Below are 21916 nucleotides of genomic sequence, written 5' to 3'. Positions count from 1 at the left end.
CAAAGTGCAGAGCTCAAAAAGGTGTCTGAGCCCGTTTCAGAAGAGGAAGTGGATGTGACTTTCTAAAGGGTTGCTGTGGCAACCAAAGGATGATACGTACATTAAAAAAATAATTAAAAATGGCGTTAGGAGGTTAAAAAAAATATGCAGTGTTATCTAATACAACAAAACTGATTTATTTTACAAAAAAAAAACTAAGTAGAAATTGCCGGGTTGCAATAGTGCAGAGTAAATGAGTACTTCAGTACTTTTAATATCTATTGTTAGTCCAAATAAAAAAAGGTATCACCTAATACTAAAGTACTCATTTACTGTGCACAAACATAGGATTTGTCACATGTTGCTGCCTTAATACACAGCGTGTGTAATCAGTATGAAACCTGTAACACGAATAGGAAATAAACGCACAAAACTGGAAACATTTTAGACACAAAAGTATTACAAAAAAACCTTTTAATGTAAAAAACAGAACGTTAACAAAACGATCCCAGCTGTAAAGCCCCCCACAACACGTTACTGGGGTCTGCTGTGTATCAGTAACACCGCCCTTACAAACACTGTACTTATAGCTTATTTATTGTAAAAGAATCCTGGACGATGCTTTGGGTATGAGTAATAAGTGTGTGGTACTGTATGTTACTGAGTATTAGGGGTGTGGTACTGTACATTACCGAGTATTAAGGGTGTGGTTCTGTAGATTACCGAGTATTAGGGATGTGGTACTGTACGTTATTGAGTATTAGGGATGTGGTACTGTACGTTATTGAGTATTAGGGGGGTTATTGAGTATTAGGGATGTGGTACTGTACGTTATTGAGTATTAGGGATGTGGTATTGTACGTTATTGAGTATTAGGGATGTGGTACTGTACATTACCGAGTATTAAGGGTGTGGTTCTGTAGATTACCGAGTATTAGGGATGTGGTACTGTACATTACCGAGTATTAGGGATGTGGTACTGTACGTTATTGAGTATTAGGGATGTGGTACTGTACGTTATTGAGTATTAGGGATGTGGTATTGTACGTTATTGAGTATTAGGGATGTGGTACTGTACGTTATTGAGTATTAGGGATGTGGTACTGTACGTTATTGAGTATTAGGGATGTGGTACTGTACGTTATTGAGTATTAGGGATGTGGTACTGTACGTTATTGAGTATTAGGGTTGTGGTATTGTACGTTATTGAGTATTAGGGATGTGGTACTGTACGTTATTGAGTATTAGGGGTGTGGTACTGTACGTTATTGAGTATTAGGGATGTGGTACTGTACGTTATTGAGTATTAGGACTACAAACATGGCTGCGGTTCCACCAATAGGAAGCCGCAACATCATCATAGCCCCGTGACATTCCGGCTTTCTATTGGCTGCCAGAGCGGGGGCGGGGGCCGCAGGGCAGTAGCGGGGGACCCCCCAGTTCAGCTTTAAACTATTAAAGATGCTGTCCCACCTTGTGCCCAAACTGAATCGATGGCAGTGACAAGTTTATGGAGTAAATCTAGGAGTCAAAAGAAATAAGTATTTTAAATAAAAAAAACGTAAGTTGGTTTGTAAACATTTGATTGAAATCCCCAATAAAAAGAAAAAATAGACTTTAACCCTTTGAGTGTCACATGATGTAGGCGCCACGGCACGTGTACCGGGCGCTCCAGGGTCCCCGTGACACTGTGGCCACATTGTGCACATTTTAAACTTGTTTTCCAAGGGAGATCGCCCCCGATCTGGCACGCGGGCCCCTTCTTTCCCACAGTGCCGCCCGGGGCCCCTCCGCCTCTCACAGACCCTCCCACGGTACCGATTTGGCAGGCAGCGTACCTGCGTGTGCCAATCAAAATCTTTGGCGTTGCCTCGCTACGCGGCCAGCCTATCGGCATCGCCACAGATTCTGATTGGCACGTGGAGGCAGAGAGCGAGCAGCAGCGGGAAACCGTGGAGGGATGTGTTCTGTATCTGGGTCCCCCCGTCACCTCAGCAGGCGAAACGCAGGGGGTTGTGTTCTGTATCTGGGTCCCCCCGTCACCTCAGCAGGCGAAATGCAGAGGGATGTTTTCTGAATCTGGGTCCCCCCATCACCTCAGCAGGCAAAATGCGGAGGGATACGCTCTGTATCTGGGTCACCCCTGCCCCCCTCACCTCAGCAGGCAAAATGCGGAGGGTTACGCTCTGTATCTGTATCCCCCCAACCACCTCAGCAGGCGAAACGCAGGGGGATGTGCACTGTATCTGGGTACCCCGACCACCTCGGCAGGCGAAACGCAGGGGGATGTGCACTGTATCTGGGTACCCCGACCACCTCAGCAGGCGAAACGCAGGGGGATGTGCACTGTATCTGGGTCCCCCTCCCATCACTTCAGCAGGCGAAATGCGGAGGGAAGTGTTCTGTCTGGATCCCTCTCATTGCCAGTCACCTCAGCAGGCAAAACGCAGATGTAAGGAGCTGCTACCAAATAATGTGGATCATTATAGTAGTGGGGTTACTGTGTGGGTATACACGAGGGGCATTGGGGCGTACATAACATGCGTTTTGACAACATCACGGGGTTCCTGAAGTACCAGACCTCACTAAGAAGTGCCTACATCTACAGGGCACCCAAAGGGTTAAATTATACAACAGTTCAAATTGTCCAGAAGGTGCTGCATTGTCACTTGGTACAGCGCTTCCCAGACTATTACCCTGTGCCCCCCTGCTAGGAAATATTCATTTCACGAACCCCTAATGAATAAATCTTATTCCCTCCTCATGAGACTAATCACTAACAGACCTGTATGACCGATCCCAGGCAGTGTCCTGAGCGCGTGGGGGGAACACACGCTTAATAATCCCCCCAAACTGCCCGTGTGTGTGTACAGGCAGCAAGGGGAGTATAGCTGTCACTCACTGTGGGAGCTTCCAAAGTCGCGCCCCACAATGCCCTGCTGCTGTCTGTAATTGACAGCTATACCCCCCACACTAAGGTGCAGTTTGGGGCCTTACTAAGTGCGCAGGCCAAACAGGAACCCACTAAACTGCCTGAGCCCCAATAATAGATTTTTAGGTGGCGAACCCCTTGGAGGCGCCTCACGAACGCCCCTGTTGGGGAATCTCTGACGGGAATGAAACACGTTTCCTTGGTCGCTTTGACGCAATGTTTGCTGCTGAATATTATAACACACCGTTTCTACAGAATGAATACAATTAATGCCGATGACTGCCCCAAATCAGGCATGAAAAGGTGACGGTGCCGCTACACATCGTAACCAGTCATACAATTAGATCCGAGAAGCTCCCTGGTCTGGAGTTACCGTGGCGGGGCGGGAAACTTTGGGCAAATTAGGTAATATCACAATTCAAATAAAATATTGGAAAGAATTCCCGATGCGCAGGCGTTTATCTAGCACGGTAAGTAAGAAGCGAATAATTATGAGATGTTGCGGTTTGGTGAATCTGTACATACAGGTGGTCCCCAGTATCCAGCAGTCTGCTGGACGCATTATCCGACGCGGATTAACAACGACCCGCTATCCGGCGGTCTGTTACCCGACGGCGGTTTGTGGGACGGATCCCGGCGGATAAGCGAGGACCGGCTGTACGTTGATCTTGTGTTGAGCGGTTTCTTTTGATCGTTCTGCCATTTAACTTCAGGTAAAAAAAAATACAGTTTATACCACATTGCAAGTATTATATGTTCTGGGTCAGCTTATTATCACACATGGAAGTTCATTTGTATCTCCACGTAGAGCCATAGAGCAACTAGTGGTGGTGATACACACACACACACACACACACACACACACACACACACACACACACACACACACACACACACACACACACACACACACACACACACACACACACACACACACACACACACACACACACACACACACACACACGGTATGGAGAGAGAGAGATGATGGTTCGAAATGTAGAAACCAGCATAAAAAACGCAGGGGAAACACATACAGTACAAGGTATTCAACAGCATCTTATTGCTAGTAATACAAAAATACTCTCTTTAGGGGGTTTTCGTGCTACAACGCCCTGATCGGAACTATCACACTTTAATGAAAAAAAAAAAAGCCCTGTAGTGCATCAGAAAGGCCGTCGTGTGGCTGGATACACAAAGCTCGGACTATTTTAACTCCGGGTTCCTCATGATTCTGCTAATCTCCTCCATCCTTTTAATGAATCGTAACGGCAATAAGGCACTGCAGCTGTTACATTACCATTACGCACTTCCAGCCCTTAAAAAGGACTTTCAAATAAAACGCACTATTGCACGAAGGCGCCTGAAATAATGTAACTTCTGTAGCGCTGCCAGAATACGCAGCTTCATACATAGAATTTGGCACAGCGAATCCCTCCCCTGCAGAGCTTACAATCTGTTTTTGGTGCCTGAGGCACAAGGAGATAAAGTGGCTCGCCCAAAGTCACAAGGAGAGCTGATGCTGGATTTCCCACCGAGTTCACCCACTTCAAACTCCTTCAGCCCCCAAAGATAAATATATTTAGTTCAGAAAGTGGCGTTTCTCTTCCCCCCCCAGATATTCAGGTGAAATCCTCCAGTTGGTTTGTACGTTGTTTGCGAAAATATCAACACACAAAATAATATTCCCTTGTCCTTCTGCAATATATTCCATAGTAATAAACATAACTTGATTCATTCTACAGAAGGTGTTATATGGTTGAGTGTTTTCTTTTGTGCTACCATCACAAAACCTTCATCGAGTAATGAAAACACTTAAGGAGTAGAGAATCTCCCTCTTGGTATCATCCACTGTGATGCAACATCTTAAAGGGGGAAATCATCGATAGGCCTCCTGTGTTGCACCGACAACTGATGAATTAACCTGGGGATGAGTAGAACACCCCTCTCACTTGGTATCATCCCCCATGACGTCATACCTTAAAGGGGAAATGTCATATCTTAAAGGGGAAATCATCAATATATCTCCGGAGTGCTGGTTGAATGGGGAGTCTGGCGAGCCCCTCCCTGCCGTGCTGAGTCACTATGCAGCGGCGGCACAGCTGCTGCAGGCTGAGGACCCGCGTACCGCGTAGGGGCCGGGAGAGCACCAGCTGGACGCCATTTTGACAGCGCAGAGGGATGTGTGGGGTCCTTTCCACCGCCAGCTCCAGAAGCTTGACGGGACAGTCCGAGGACAACTCCCTCAACCAGAAGCGGCCCTTTAGGAACAGGACCCGCACGCTGACTGGGCCGGACTCCATCTTGATGCTGACACTGAAGAGGTGATCCCCCTGGGAGCTGTCCCGCACCAGGAAGGTGCCCGCCGGTTCCCTCTCGAGCATGGCGTGAGCCTCGGACGTGGGCAGCGGTCCCCAGTAGAAGCCGCTCGCCTGCAGAGTGACCACGGAGCTCTCCACGAGTTGCTGCTCGTTCCCCCGGAAGAGGCGGTATCGAGCCGGGGGCACGAGAGGAGGAGGAGAGGCTGGGTAGAGGATTTGGGGTGACTCTGGCTGGGGACAGGCCCCCCCTCCAACCATTTCAGAGGCCCCATAGGTTGAAGAACAATTTCATCCTCCAGACCTTCTGCGTATCTGGCCTGAGGAAGCAAAAAGAAGAGACAATTAGTGGTCCGAATGTGATATACTAGGGCAGGAGTAGTCAACTCCAGTCCTCGACGGCCACCGATTGAGCCAACTGTGCTGAAGCAGGGATATTCTTAACACCTGACCTGTTGGTGGCCATTGAGGACTGGAGTTGACCACCCCTGCATTTTATCATGTACAGCTCCACAGTACCCCTACTTTTTTTTATCTCTCTGGGCGTGTATGTGTACACCGGTATTACCTCTCTGGACGTGTATGTGTATACCGGTATTACCTCTCTGGACATGTGTGTATACCGGTATTACCTCTCTGGGCGTGTATGTGTATACCGGTATTACCTCTCTGGGCGTGTATGTGTATACCGGTATTACCTCTCTGGGCGTGTATGTGTATACCGGTATTACCTCTCTGGGTATGTATGTGTATACCGGTATTACCTCTCTGGGCGTGTATGTGTATACCGGTATTACCTCTCTGGGTGTGTATGTGTATGAGGTATTACCTCTCTGCACGTGTATGTGTATGAGGTATTACCTCTCTGGGCATGTATGTGTATACCGGTATTACCTCTCTGGGTGTGTATGTGTATACCGGTATTACCTCTCTGGGCGTGTGTATGTGTATACCGGTATTACCTCTCTGGGCGTGTATGTGTATACCGGTATTACCTCTCTGGGCGTGTATGTGTACACCGGTATTACCTCTCTGGGCGTGTATGTGTATACCGGTATTACCTCTCTGGGCGTGTATGTGTATACCGGTATTACCTCTCTGGGTGTGTATGTGTATGAGGTATTACCTCTCTGCACGTGTATGTGTATGAGGTATTACCTCTCTGTGCGTGTATGTGTATACCGGTATTACCTCTCTGGACATGTGTGTATACCGGTATTACCTCTCTGGGCGTGTATGTGTATACCGGTATTACCTCTCTGGGCGTGTATGTGTATACCGGTATTACCTCTCTGGGCGTGTATATGTATACCGGTATTACCTCTCTGGGCATGTATGTGTATACCGGTATTACCTCTCTGGGCGTGTATGTGTATACCGGTATTACCTCTCTGGGTGTGTATGTGTATGAGGTATTACCTCTCTGCACGTGTATGTGTATGAGGTATTACCTCTCTGGGCATGTATGTGTATACCGGTATTACCTCTCTGGGTGTGTATGTGTATACCGGTATTACCTCTCTGGGCGTGTGTATGTGTATACCGGTATTACCTCTCTGGGCGTGTATGTGTATACCGGTATTACCTCTCTGGGCGTGTATGTGTACACCGGTATTACCTCTCTGGGCGTGTATGTGTATACCGGTATTACCTCTCTGGGCGTGTATGTGTATACCGGTATTACCTCTCTGGGCGTGTATGTGTATACCGGTATTACCTCTCTGGGCGTGTATGTGTATACCGGTATTACCTCTCTGGGCATGTATGTGTATACCGGTATTACCTCTCTGGGCGTGTATGTGTATACCGGTATTACCTCTCTGGGTGTGTATGTGTATGAGGTATTACCTCTCTGCACGTGTATGTGTATGAGGTATTACCTCTCTGGGCATGTATGTGTATACCGGTATTACCTCTCTGGGTGTGTATGTGTATACCGGTATTACCTCTCTGGGCGTGTGTATGTGTATACCGGTATTACCTCTCTGGGCGTGTATGTGTATACCGGTATTACCTCTCTGGGCGTGTATGTGTACACCGGTATTACCTCTCTGGGCGTGTATGTGTATACCGGTATTACCTCTCTGGGCGTGTATGTGTATACCGGTATTACCTCTCTGGGTGTGTATGTGTATGAGGTATTACCTCTCTGCACGTGTATGTGTATGAGGTATTACCTCTCTGTGCGTGTATGTGTATACCGGTATTACCTCTCTGGACATGTGTGTATACCGGTATTACCTCTCTGGGCGTGTATGTGTATACCGGTATTACCTCTCTGGGCGTGTATGTGTATACCGGTATTACCTCTCTGGGCGTGTATATGTATACCGGTATTACCTCTCTGGGCATGTATGTGTATACCGGTATTACCTCTCTGGGCGTGTATGTGTATACCGGTATTACCTCTCTGGGTGTGTATGTGTATGAGGTATTACCTCTCTGCACGTGTATGTGTATGAGGTATTACCTCTCTGGGCATGTATGTGTATACCGGTATTACCTCTCTGGGTGTGTATGTGTATACCGGTATTACCTCTCTGGGCGTGTGTATGTGTATACCGGTATTACCTCTCTGGGCGTGTATGTGTATACCGGTATTACCTCTCTGGGCGTGTATGTGTACACCGGTATTACCTCTCTGGGCGTGTATGTGTATACCGGTATTACCTCTCTGGGCGTGTATGTGTATACCGGTATTACCTCTCTGGGTGTGTATGTGTATGAGGTATTACCTCTCTGCACGTGTATGTGTATGAGGTATTACCTCTCTGGGTGTGTATGTGTATACCGGTATTACCTCTCTGGGCGTGTGTATGTGTATACCGGTATTACCTCTCTGGGCGTGTATGTGTATACCGGTATTACCTCTCTGGGCGTGTATGTGTACACCGGTATTACCTCTCTGGGCGTGTATGTGTATACCGGTATTACCTCTCTGGGCGTGTATGTGTATACCGGTATTACCTCTCTGGGCGTGTATGTGTATACCGGTATTACCTCTCTGGGCGTGTATGTGTATACCGGTATTACCTCTCTGGGCATGTATGTGTATACCGGTATTACCTCTCTGGGCGTGTATGTGTATACCGGTATTACCTCTCTGGGTGTGTATGTGTATGAGGTATTACCTCTCTGCACGTGTATGTGTATGAGGTATTACCTCTCTGGGCATGTATGTGTATACCGGTATTACCTCTCTGGGTGTGTATGTGTATACCGGTATTACCTCTCTGGGCGTGTGTATGTGTATACCGGTATTACCTCTCTGGGCGTGTATGTGTATACCGGTATTACCTCTCTGGGCGTGTATGTGTACACCGGTATTACCTCTCTGGGCGTGTATGTGTATACCGGTATTACCTCTCTGGGCGTGTATGTGTATACCGGTATTACCTCTCTGGGTGTGTATGTGTATGAGGTATTACCTCTCTGCACGTGTATGTGTATGAGGTATTACCTCTCTGGGTGTGTATGTGTATACCGGTATTACCTCTCTGGGCGTGTGTATGTGTATACCGGTATTACCTCTCTGGGCGTGTATGTGTATACCGGTATTACCTCTCTGGGCGTGTATGTGTACACCGGTATTACCTCTCTGGGCGTGTATGTGTATACCGGTATTACCTCTCTGGGCGTGTATGTGTATACCGGTATTACCTCTCTGGGTGTGTATGTGTATGAGGTATTACCTCTCTGCACGTGTATGTGTATGAGGTATTACCTCTCTGGGCATGTATGTGTATACCGGTATTACCTCTCTGGGTGTGTATGTGTATACCGGTATTACCTCTCTGGGCGTGTATGTGTACACCGGTATTACCTCTCTGGGCGTGTATGTGTATACCGGTATTACCTCTCTGGGCGTGTATGTGTATACCGGTATTACCTCTCTGGGCGTGTATGTGTATACCGGTATTACCTCTCTGGGCGTGTATGTGTATACCGGTATTACCTCTCTGGGTGTGTATGTGTATGAGGTATTACCTCTCTGCACGTGTATGTGTATGAGGTATTACCTCTCTGGGTGTGTATGTGTATACCGGTATTACCTCTCTGGGCGTGTGTATGTGTATACCGGTATTACCTCTCTGGGCGTGTATGTGTATACCGGTATTACCTCTCTGGGCGTGTATGTGTACACCGGTATTACCTCTCTGGGCGTGTATGTGTATACCGGTATTACCTCTCTGGGCGTGTATGTGTATACCGGTATTACCTCTCTGGGCGTGTATGTGTATACCGGTATTACCTCTCTGGGCGTGTATGTGTATACTGGTATTACCTCTCTGGGCATGTATGTGTATACCGGTATTACCTCTCTGGGCATGTATGTGTATACCGGTATTACCTCTCTGGGCGTGTATGTGTATACCGGTATTACCTCTCTGGGTGTGTATGTGTATGAGGTATTACCTCTCTGCACGTGTATGTGTATGAGGTATTACCTCTCTGGGCATGTATGTGTATACCGGTATTACCTCTCTGGGCGTGTATGTGTACACCGGTATTACCTCTCTGGGCGTGTATGTGTATACCGGTATTACCTCTCTGGGCGTGTATGTGTATACCGGTATTACCTCTCTGGGTGTGTATGTGTATGAGGTATTACCTCTCTGCACGTGTATGTGTATGAGGTATTACCTCTCTGGGCATGTATGTGTATACCGGTATTACCTCTCTGGGTGTGTATGTGTATACCGGTATTACCTCTCTGGGCGTGTATGTGTACACCGGTATTACCTCTCTGGGCGTGTATGTGTATACCGGTATTACCTCTCTGGGCGTGTATGTGTATACTGGTATTACCTCTCTGGGCGTGTATGTGTATACCGGTATTACCTCTCTGGGCGTGTATGTGTATACCGGTATTACCTCTCTGGGTGTGTATGTGTATGAGGTATTACCTCTCTGCACGTGTATGTGTATGAGGTATTACCTCTCTGGGTGTGTATGTGTATACCGGTATTACCTCTCTGGGCGTGTGTATGTGTATACCGGTATTACCTCTCTGGGCGTGTATGTGTATACCGGTATTACCTCTCTGGGCGTGTATGTGTACACCGGTATTACCTCTCTGGGCGTGTATGTGTATACCGGTATTACCTCTCTGGGCGTGTATGTGTATACCGGTATTACCTCTCTGGGCGTGTATGTGTATACCGGTATTACCTCTCTGGGCGTGTATGTGTATACTGGTATTACCTCTCTGGGCATGTATGTGTATACCGGTATTACCTCTCTGGGCATGTATGTGTATACCGGTATTACCTCTCTGGGCGTGTATGTGTATACCGGTATTACCTCTCTGGGTGTGTATGTGTATGAGGTATTACCTCTCTGCACGTGTATGTGTATGAGGTATTACCTCTCTGGGCATGTATGTGTATACCGGTATTACCTCTCTGGGTGTGTATGTGTATACCGGTATTACCTCTCTGGGCGTGTGTATGTGTATACCGGTATTACCTCTCTGGGCGTGTATGTGTATACCGGTATTACCTCTCTGGGCGTGTATGTGTACACCGGTATTACCTCTCTGGGCGTGTATGTGTATACCGGTATTACCTCTCTGGGCGTGTATGTGTATACCGGTATTACCTCTCTGGGTGTGTATGTGTATGAGGTATTACCTCTCTGCACGTGTATGTGTATGAGGTATTACCTCTCTGTGCGTGTATGTGTATACCGGTATTACCTCTCTGGACATGTGTGTATACCGGTATTACCTCTCTGGGCGTGTATGTGTATACCGGTATTACCTCTCTGGGCGTGTATGTGTATACCGGTATTACCTCTCTGGGCGTGTATATGTATACCGGTATTACCTCTCTGGGCATGTATGTGTATACCGGTATTACCTCTCTGGGCGTGTATGTGTATACCGGTATTACCTCTCTGGGTGTGTATGTGTATGAGGTATTACCTCTCTGCACGTGTATGTGTATGAGGTATTACCTCTCTGGGCATGTATGTGTATACCGGTATTACCTCTCTGGGTGTGTATGTGTATACCGGTATTACCTCTCTGGGCGTGTGTATGTGTATACCGGTATTACCTCTCTGGGCGTGTATGTGTATACCGGTATTACCTCTCTGGGCGTGTATGTGTACACCGGTATTACCTCTCTGGGCGTGTATGTGTATACCGGTATTACCTCTCTGGGCGTGTATGTGTATACCGGTATTACCTCTCTGGGTGTGTATGTGTATGAGGTATTACCTCTCTGCACGTGTATGTGTATGAGGTATTACCTCTCTGGGTGTGTATGTGTATACCGGTATTACCTCTCTGGGCGTGTGTATGTGTATACCGGTATTACCTCTCTGGGCGTGTATGTGTATACCGGTATTACCTCTCTGGGCGTGTATGTGTACACCGGTATTACCTCTCTGGGCGTGTATGTGTATACCGGTATTACCTCTCTGGGCGTGTATGTGTATACCGGTATTACCTCTCTGGGCGTGTATGTGTATACCGGTATTACCTCTCTGGGCGTGTATGTGTATACCGGTATTACCTCTCTGGGCATGTATGTGTATACCGGTATTACCTCTCTGGGCGTGTATGTGTATACCGGTATTACCTCTCTGGGTGTGTATGTGTATGAGGTATTACCTCTCTGCACGTGTATGTGTATGAGGTATTACCTCTCTGGGCATGTATGTGTATACCGGTATTACCTCTCTGGGTGTGTATGTGTATACCGGTATTACCTCTCTGGGCGTGTGTATGTGTATACCGGTATTACCTCTCTGGGCGTGTATGTGTATACCGGTATTACCTCTCTGGGCGTGTATGTGTACACCGGTATTACCTCTCTGGGCGTGTATGTGTATACCGGTATTACCTCTCTGGGCGTGTATGTGTATACCGGTATTACCTCTCTGGGTGTGTATGTGTATGAGGTATTACCTCTCTGCACGTGTATGTGTATGAGGTATTACCTCTCTGGGTGTGTATGTGTATACCGGTATTACCTCTCTGGGCGTGTGTATGTGTATACCGGTATTACCTCTCTGGGCGTGTATGTGTATACCGGTATTACCTCTCTGGGCGTGTATGTGTACACCGGTATTACCTCTCTGGGCGTGTATGTGTATACCGGTATTACCTCTCTGGGCGTGTATGTGTATACCGGTATTACCTCTCTGGGTGTGTATGTGTATGAGGTATTACCTCTCTGCACGTGTATGTGTATGAGGTATTACCTCTCTGGGCATGTATGTGTATACCGGTATTACCTCTCTGGGTGTGTATGTGTATACCGGTATTACCTCTCTGGGCGTGTGTATGTGTATACCGGTATTACCTCTCTGGGCGTGTATGTGTATACCGGTATTACCTCTCTGGGCGTGTATGTGTACACCGGTATTACCTCTCTGGGCGTGTATGTGTATACCGGTATTACCTCTCTGGGCGTGTATGTGTATACCGGTATTACCTCTCTGGGCGTGTATGTGTATACCGGTATTACCTCTCTGGGCGTGTATGTGTATACCGGTATTACCTCTCTGGGTGTGTATGTGTATGAGGTATTACCTCTCTGCACGTGTATGTGTATGAGGTATTACCTCTCTGGGTGTGTATGTGTATACCGGTATTACCTCTCTGGGCGTGTGTATGTGTATACCGGTATTACCTCTCTGGGCGTGTATGTGTATACCGGTATTACCTCTCTGGGCGTGTATGTGTACACCGGTATTACCTCTCTGGGCGTGTATGTGTATACCGGTATTACCTCTCTGGGCGTGTATGTGTATACCGGTATTACCTCTCTGGGCGTGTATGTGTATACCGGTATTACCTCTCTGGGCGTGTATGTGTATACCGGTATTACCTCTCTGGGCATGTATGTGTACACCGGTATTACCTCTCTGGGCGTGTATGTGTATACCGGTATTACCTCTCTGGGCGTGTATGTGTATACCGGTATTACCTCTCTGGGCGTGTATGTGTATACCGGTATTACCTCTCTGGGCGTGTATGTGTATACCGGTATTACCTCTCTGGGCATGTATGTGTATACCGGTATTACCTCTCTGGGCGTGTATGTGTATACCGGTATTACCTCTCTGGGTGTGTATGTGTATGAGGTATTACCTCTCTGCACGTGTATGTGTATGAGGTATTACCTCTCTGGGCATGTATGTGTATACCGGTATTACCTCTCTGGGTGTGTATGTGTATACCGGTATTACCTCTCTGGGCGTGTGTATGTGTATACCGGTATTACCTCTCTGGGCGTGTATGTGTATACCGGTATTACCTCTCTGGGCGTGTATGTGTACACCGGTATTACCTCTCTGGGCGTGTATGTGTATACCGGTATTACCTCTCTGGGCGTGTATGTGTATACCGGTATTACCTCTCTGGGTGTGTATGTGTATGAGGTATTACCTCTCTGCACGTGTATGTGTATGAGGTATTACCTCTCTGGGCATGTATGTGTATACCGGTATTACCTCTCTGGGTGTGTATGTGTATACCGGTATTACCTCTCTGGGCGTGTGTATGTGTATACCGGTATTACCTCTCTGGGCGTGTATGTGTATACCGGTATTACCTCTCTGGGCGTGTATGTGTACACCGGTATTACCTCTCTGGGCGTGTATGTGTATACCGGTATTACCTCTCTGGGCGTGTATGTGTATACCGGTATTACCTCTCTGGGCGTGTATGTGTATACCGGTATTACCTCTCTGGGCGTGTATGTGTATACCGGTATTACCTCTCTGGGTGTGTATGTGTATGAGGTATTACCTCTCTGCACGTGTATGTGTATGAGGTATTACCTCTCTGGGTGTGTATGTGTATACCGGTATTACCTCTCTGGGCGTGTGTATGTGTATACCGGTATTACCTCTCTGGGCGTGTATGTGTATACCGGTATTACCTCTCTGGGCGTGTATGTGTACACCGGTATTACCTCTCTGGGCGTGTATGTGTATACCGGTATTACCTCTCTGGGCGTGTATGTGTATACCGGTATTACCTCTCTGGGCGTGTATGTGTATACCGGTATTACCTCTCTGGGCGTGTATGTGTATACCGGTATTACCTCTCTGGGCATGTATGTGTATACCGGTATTACCTCTCTGGGCGTGTATGTGTATACCGGTATTACCTCTCTGGGTGTGTATGTGTATGAGGTATTACCTCTCTGCACGTGTATGTGTATGAGGTATTACCTCTCTGGGCATGTATGTGTATACCGGTATTACCTCTCTGGGTGTGTATGTGTATACCGGTATTACCTCTCTGGGCGTGTGTATGTGTATACCGGTATTACCTCTCTGGGCGTGTATGTGTATACCGGTATTACCTCTCTGGGCGTGTATGTGTACACCGGTATTACCTCTCTGGGCGTGTATGTGTATACCGGTATTACCTCTCTGGGCGTGTATGTGTATACCGGTATTACCTCTCTGGGTGTGTATGTGTATGAGGTATTACCTCTCTGCACGTGTATGTGTATGAGGTATTACCTCTCTGGGTGTGTATGTGTATACCGGTATTACCTCTCTGGGCGTGTGTATGTGTATACCGGTATTACCTCTCTGGGCGTGTATGTGTATACCGGTATTACCTCTCTGGGCGTGTATGTGTACACCGGTATTACCTCTCTGGGCGTGTATGTGTATACCGGTATTACCTCTCTGGGCGTGTATGTGTATACCGGTATTACCTCTCTGGGCGTGTATGTGTACACCGGTATTACCTCTCTGGGCGTGTATGTGTATACCGGTATTACCTCTCTGGGCGTGTATGTGTATACCGGTATTACCTCTCTGGGTGTGTATGTGTATGAGGTATTACCTCTCTGCACGTGTATGTGTATGAGGTATTACCTCTCTGGGCATGTATGTGTATACCGGTATTACCTCTCTGGGTGTGTATGTGTATACCGGTATTACCTCTCTGGGCGTGTGTATGTGTATACCGGTATTACCTCTCTGGGCGTGTATGTGTATACCGGTATTACCTCTCTGGGCGGGTATGTGTATACCGGTATTACCTCTCTGGGCGTGTATGTGTACACCGGTATTACCTCTCTGGGCGTGTATGTGTATACCGGTATTACCTCTCTGGGCGGTTATGTGTATACCGGTATTACCTCTCTGGGCGTGTATGTGTATACCGGTATTACCTCTCTGGGCGTGTATGTGTATACCGGTATTACCGGTCTGGGCGTGTATGTGTATACCGGTATTACCGGTCTGGGCGTGTATGTGTATACCGGTATTACCTCTCTGGGCGTGTATGTGTATACCGGTATTACCTCTCTGGGCGTGTATGTGTATACCGGTATTACCTCTCTGGGCGTGTATGTGTATACCGGTATTACCTCTCTGGGCGTGTATACCGGTATTACCTCTCTGGGCGTGTATGTGAATACCGGTATTACCTCTCTGGGCGTGTATGTGAATACCGGTATTACCTCTCTTGGTGTGTATGTGTATACCGGTATTACCTCTCTGGGCGTGTATGTGTATACCGGTATTACCTCTCTGGGCGTGTATGTGAATACCGGTATTACCTCTCTGGGCGTGTATGTGTATACCGGTATTACCTCTCTTGGTGTGTATGTGTATACCGGTATTACCTCTCTGGGCGTGTATGTGTATACCGGTATTACCTCTCTGGGCGTGTATGTGTATACCGGTATTACCTCTCTGGGCGTGTATGTGTATACCGGTATTACCTCTCTGGACGTGTATGTGTATACCGGTATTACCTCTCTGGGCATGTATGTGTATACCGGTATTACCTCTCTCTGGGCGTGTATGTGTATACCGGTATTACCTCTCTGGGCGTGTATATGTATACCGATATTACCTCTCTCTTGGCGTGTATGTGTATACCGGTATTACCTCTCTGGGCGTGTATGTGTATACCGGCATTACCTCTCTGGGTGTGTATGTGTATACCGGTATTACCTCTCTCTGGGCGTGTATGTGTATACCGGTATTACCTCTCTCTGGGCGTGTATATGTATACCGATATTACCTCTCTCTGGGCGTGTATGTGTATACCGGTATTACCTCTCTGGGCATGTATGTGTATACCGGTATTACCTCTCTGTGGGCGTGTATGTGTATACCGGTATTACCTCTCTGGGCGTGTATGTGTATACCGGTATTACCTCTCTGGACGTGTATGTGTATACCGGTATTACCTCTCTGGGCGTGTATGTGTATACCGGTATTACCTCTCTCTGGGCGTGTATGTGTATACCGGTATTACCTCTCTGGGCGTGTATATGTATACCGATATTACCTCTCTCTTGGCGTGTATGTGTATACCGGTATTACCTCTCTGGGCGTGTATGTGTATACCGGCATTACCTCTCTGGGTGTGTATGTGTATACCGGTATTACCTCTCTGGGTGTGTATTTGTATACCGGTATTACCTCTCTCTGGGCGTGTATGTGTATTCCGGTATTACCTCTCTCTGGGCGTGTATGTGTATACCGATATAACCTCTCTCTGGGCGTGTATGTGTATACCGGTATTACCTCTCTGGGCATGTATGTGTATACCGGTATTACCTCTCTCTGGGCGTGTATGTGTATACCGGTATTACCTCTCTGGGCGTGTATATGTATACCGATATTACCTCTCTCTTGGCGTGTATGTGTATACCGGTATTACCTCTCTCTTGGCGTGTATGTGTATACCGGTATTACCTCTCTGGGCATGTATGTGTATACCGGCATTACCTCTCTGGGTGTGTATGTGTATACCGGTATTACCTCTCTGGGTGTGTATGTGTATACCAGTATTACCTCTCTCTGGGCGTGTATGTGCATACAGGTATTACCTCTCTGGACATGTATGTGTATACCGGTATTACCTCTCTGGACATGTATGTGTATACCAGTATTACCTCTCTGGGCGTGTACGTGTATACCAGTATTACCTCTCTGGGCGTGTATGTGTATACCGGTATTATCTCTCTGGGCGTGTATGTGTATACCGGTATTACCTCTCTGGGTGTGTATGTGTATACCGGTATTACCTCTCTGGGCGTGTATGTGTATACCGGTATTACCTCTCTGGGCGTGTATGTGTATACCGGTATTACCTCTCTGGGCATGTATGTGTATACCGGTATTACCTCTCTGGGCGTGTATGTGTATACCGGTATTACCTCTCTGGGTGTGTATGTGTATGAGGTATTACCTCTCTGCACGTGTATGTGTATGAGGTATTACCTCTCTGGGCATGTATGTGTATACCGGTATTACCTCTCTGGGTGTGTATGTGTATACCGGTATTACCTCTCTGGGCGTGTGTATGTGTATACCGGTATTACCTCTCTGGGCGTGTATGTGTATACCGGTATTACCTCTCTGGGCGTGTATGTGTACACCGGTATTACCTCTCTGGGCGTGTATGTGTATACCGGTATTACCTCTCTGGGCGTGTATGTGTATACCGGTATTACCTCTCTGGGTGTGTATGTGTATGAGGTATTACCTCTCTGAACGTGTATGTGTATGAGGTATTACCTCTCTGGGTGTGTATGTGTATACCGGTATTACCTCTCTGGGCGTGTGTATGTGTATACCGGTATTACCTCTCTGGGCGTGTATGTGTATACCGGTATTACCTCTCTGGGCGTGTATGTGTACACCGGTATTACCTCTCTGGGCGTGTATGTGTATACCGGTATTACCTCTCTGGGCGTGTATGTGTATACCGGTATTACCTCTCTGGGCGTGTATGTGTATACCGGTATTACCTCTCTGGGCGTGTATGTGTATACCGGTATTACCTCTCTGGGCATGTATGTGTATACCGGTATTACCTCTCTGGGCGTGTATGTGGATACCGGTATTACCTCTCTGGGTGTGTATGTGTATGAGGTATTACCTCTCTGCACGTGTATGTGTATGAGGTATTACCTCTCTGGGCATGTATGTGTATACCGGTATTACCTCTCTGGGTGTGTATGTGTATACCGGTATTACCTCTCTGGGCGTGTGTATGTGTATACCGGTATTACCTCTCTGGGCGTGTATGTGTATACCGGTATTACCTCTCTGGGCGTGTATGTGTACACCGGTATTACCTCTCTGGGCGTGTATGTGTATACCGGTATTACCTCTCTGGGCGTGTATGTGTATACCGGTATTACCTCTCTGGGTGTGTATGTGTATGAGGTATTACCTCTCTGCACGTGTATGTGTATGAGGTATTACCTCTCTGGGTGTGTATGTGTATACCGGTATTACCTCTCTGGGCGTGTGTATGTGTATACCGGTATTACCTCTCTGGGCGTGTATGTGTATACCGGTATTACCTCTCTGGGCGTGTATGTGTACACCGGTATTACCTCTCTGGGCGTGTATGTGTATACCGGTATTACCTCTCTGGGCGTGTATGTGTATACCGGTATTACCTCTCTGGGTGTGTATGTGTATGAGGTATTACCTCTCTGCACGTGTATGTGTATGAGGTATTACCTCTCTGGGCATGTATGTGTATACCGGTATTACCTCTCTGGGTGTGTATGTGTATACCGGTATTACCTCTCTGGGCGTGTGTATGTGTATACCGGTATTACCTCTCTGGGCGTGTATGTGTATACCGGTATTACCTCTCTGGGCGGGTATGTGTATACCGGTATTACCTCTCTGGGCGTGTATGTGTATACCGGTATTACCTCTCTGGGCGTGTATGTGTATACCGTATTACCGGTCTGGGCGTGTATGTGTATACCGGTATTACCGGTCTGGGCGTGTATGTGTATACCGGTATTACCTCTCTGGGCGTGTATGTGTATACCGGTATTACCTCTCTGGGCGTGTATGTGTATACCGGTATTACCTCTCTGGGCGTGTATGTGTATACCGGTATTACCTCTCTGGGCGTGTATACCGGTATTACCTCTCTGGGCGTGTATGTGAATACCGGTATTACCTCTCTGGGCGTGTATGTGAATACCGGTATTACCTCTCTTGGTGTGTATGTGTATACCGGTATTACCTCTCTGGGCGTGTATGTGTATACCGGTATTACCTCTCTGGGCGTGTATGTGAATACCGGTATTACCTCTCTTGGTGTGTATGTGTATACCGGTATTACCTCTCTGGGCGTGTATGTGTATACCGGTATTACCTCTCTGGGCGTGTATGTGTATACCGGTATTACCTCTCTGGGCGTGTATGTGTATACCGGTATTACCTCTCTGGACGTGTATGTGTATACGGTATTACCTCTCTGGGCATGTATGTGTATACCGGTATTACCTCTCTCTGGGCGTGTATGTGTATACCGGTATTACCTCTCTGGGCGTGTATATGTATACCGATATTACCTCTCTCTTGGCGTGTATGTGTATACCGGTATTACCTCTCTGGGCGTGTATGTGTATACCGGCATTAACTCTCTGGGTGTGTATGTGTATACCGGTATTACCTCTCTGTGGGCGTGTATGTGTATACCGGTATTACCTCTCTCTGGGCGTGTATATGTATACCGATATTACCTCTCTCTGGGCGTGTATGTGTATACCGGTATTACCTCTCTGGGCATGTATGTGTATACCGGTATTACCTCTCTGTGGGCGTGTATGTGTATACCGGTATTACCTCTCTGGGCGTGTATGTGTATACCGGTATTACCTCTCTGGACGTGTATGTGTATACCGGTATTACCTCTCTGGGCGTGTATGTGTATACCGGTATTACCTCTCTCTGGGCGTGTATGTGTATACCGGTATTACCTCTCTGGGCGTGTATATGTATACCGATATTACCTCTCTCTTGGCGTGTATGTGTATACCGGTATTACCTCTCTGGGCGTGTATGTGTATACCGGCATTACCTCTCTGGGTGTGTATGTGTATACCGGTATTACCTCTCTGGGTGTGTATGTGTATACCGGTATTACCTCTCTCTGGGCGTGTATGTGTATTCCGGTATTACCTCTCTCTGGGCGTGTATGTGTATACCGATATAACCTCTCTCTGGGCGTGTATGTGTATACCGGTATTACCTCTCTGGGCATGTATGTGTATACCGGTATTACCTCTCTCTTGGCGTGTATGTGTATACCGGTATTACCTCTCTGGGCATGTATGTGTATACCGGCATTACCTCTCTGGGTGTGTATGTGTATACCGGTATTACCTCTCTGGGTGTGTATGTGTATACCAGTATTACCTCTCTCTGGGCGTGTATGTGCATACAGGTATTACCTCTCTGGGCATGTATGTGTATACCAGTATTACCTCTCTGGGCGTGTACGTGTATACCAGTATTACCTCTCTGGGCGTGTATGTGTATACCGGTATTATCTCTCTGGGCGTGTATGTGTATACCGGTATTACCTCTCTGGGTGTGTATGTGTATACCGGTATTACCTCTCTGGGCGTGTATGTGTATACCGGTATTACCTCTCTGGGCGTGTATGTGTATACCGGTATTACCTCTCTGGGCGTGTATGTGTATACCGGTATTACCTCTCTGGGCGTGTATGTGTATACCGGTATTACCTCTCTGGGCGTGTATGTGTATACCGGTATTACCTCTCTGGGCGTGTATGTGTATACCGGTATTACCTCTCTGGGCGTGTAGGTGTATACCGGTATTACCTCGCTTGACATAGTGACCTGACCAGCTTAGGGGGGGCTGCAGGATTTCCCTGAGCAGGGAGAGAGCAGGACTGTCGCTAGGGGGCTGGTCAGCTTCCACCATCCTGACTGGCTGCTGATGTGTAATGCAGCCAAACAGGTGGTGGTGTCAGGAGCCTGAGGGTGGGGCCAAGGAGGAGGAGGAAACAGCATGGAGGAGAGAGGTGTGTGTGTGTGTGTGTCTCGAGCGCGCCGCACCTTTCACCATTGTGTCCAGTATTTTTGGAGAAGCCGCTTGGCCACCCTATTTATTTACCAGGAATAAAAAACACCAAAAGTATCATTGTATTTTTACTTATAAAATCGTTAAAATGGATAAGAAGTAAAGAGTGATGGTTTTGTCATAAAGTTTATTTAATTTTTTTATAAAGTCCTGTAATGCAGGCTTCCATCTTGTCTGTATTCCAGGCCCCAGCGGTTTACAACCAGACAGGACACTTTTTTTCAGTGGAATAATTATAATATAGGTAGATAGGTAGCTATTAGTTTACATACATTATATAATCTATTTATAATTATAAATAGTAAAAGGAGTCGGGGGAACACAATAACAGCAATAATCCAAAAGACTGGCGGAGGTGCTGCTGGTAACGTACTAAACTTTAATACGTAAAGGGTTAAAAAAAAAAAAACGCACACCAAATGGTGCAATAAAGGTTTCTTTACTAGCTCAACATTTCGATTTCTCAGTGGAGACTTTTTCAAGAGCAAAGAAGGACTCCATAGGGAAGCCGAAACGTTGAGCTGGTAACAGTTTTTTTTACACATTTATTGTACCGTTTGCATGTCATTACCCAGAACCCCTTGCTGCAGTGGAAGCACTGGATGCTGAGATAATGGGCAGAGTGGGGGGCTGCAGAGCTGTCTGAGACGTGGGAATGTGCTCACAAGTGATACTAAATACAAATATTTATTAATCAGTTACCATCTGCAAACCAGAATTATCACTACTTTTATTTTATTCACAAACCAAGAACAACATGCTGTTATTACATGCATTAAAACGGACTTAACTAATGATTTTAATACCTATGGTATTAAAA

General features: G+C 47.0%; 1 protein-coding gene across 2 annotated transcripts in view; it reads right to left on the bottom strand.

The window, feature by feature from the left end:
* Nucleotides 1-423: 423 nt before the first annotated feature.
* LOC142467940 (suppressor of cytokine signaling 1-like) overlaps nt 424-21916 on the bottom strand; it is a 42036-nt gene continuing 20543 nt past the window's right edge. The window contains exons 2-3 of one of the 2 annotated variants that reach the window (XR_012788523.1): nt 2296-5549; nt 424-2242 (exon numbers count right to left, since the gene is read on the bottom strand). Coding sequence is in view for 1 of the 2 variants with exons in the window: in XM_075573945.1 (XP_075430060.1) it covers nt 4906-5490 (585 nt within the window). In the remaining variant the exon portion in view is untranslated. Of the gene's footprint in view, nt 5550-21916 lie in introns of both variants that reach the window. The other variant, XM_075573945.1, reaches the window with a different exon arrangement.

This window comes from Ascaphus truei, chromosome 17 (assembly GCF_040206685.1).
Source record: "Ascaphus truei isolate aAscTru1 chromosome 17, aAscTru1.hap1, whole genome shotgun sequence".
In the NCBI taxonomy this organism is placed as follows: Eukaryota; Metazoa; Chordata; class Amphibia; order Anura; family Ascaphidae; genus Ascaphus; species Ascaphus truei.
The sequence above is the reverse complement of the archived record's forward strand: the minus strand, read 5'-3'. Positions and strand labels throughout refer to the sequence as shown.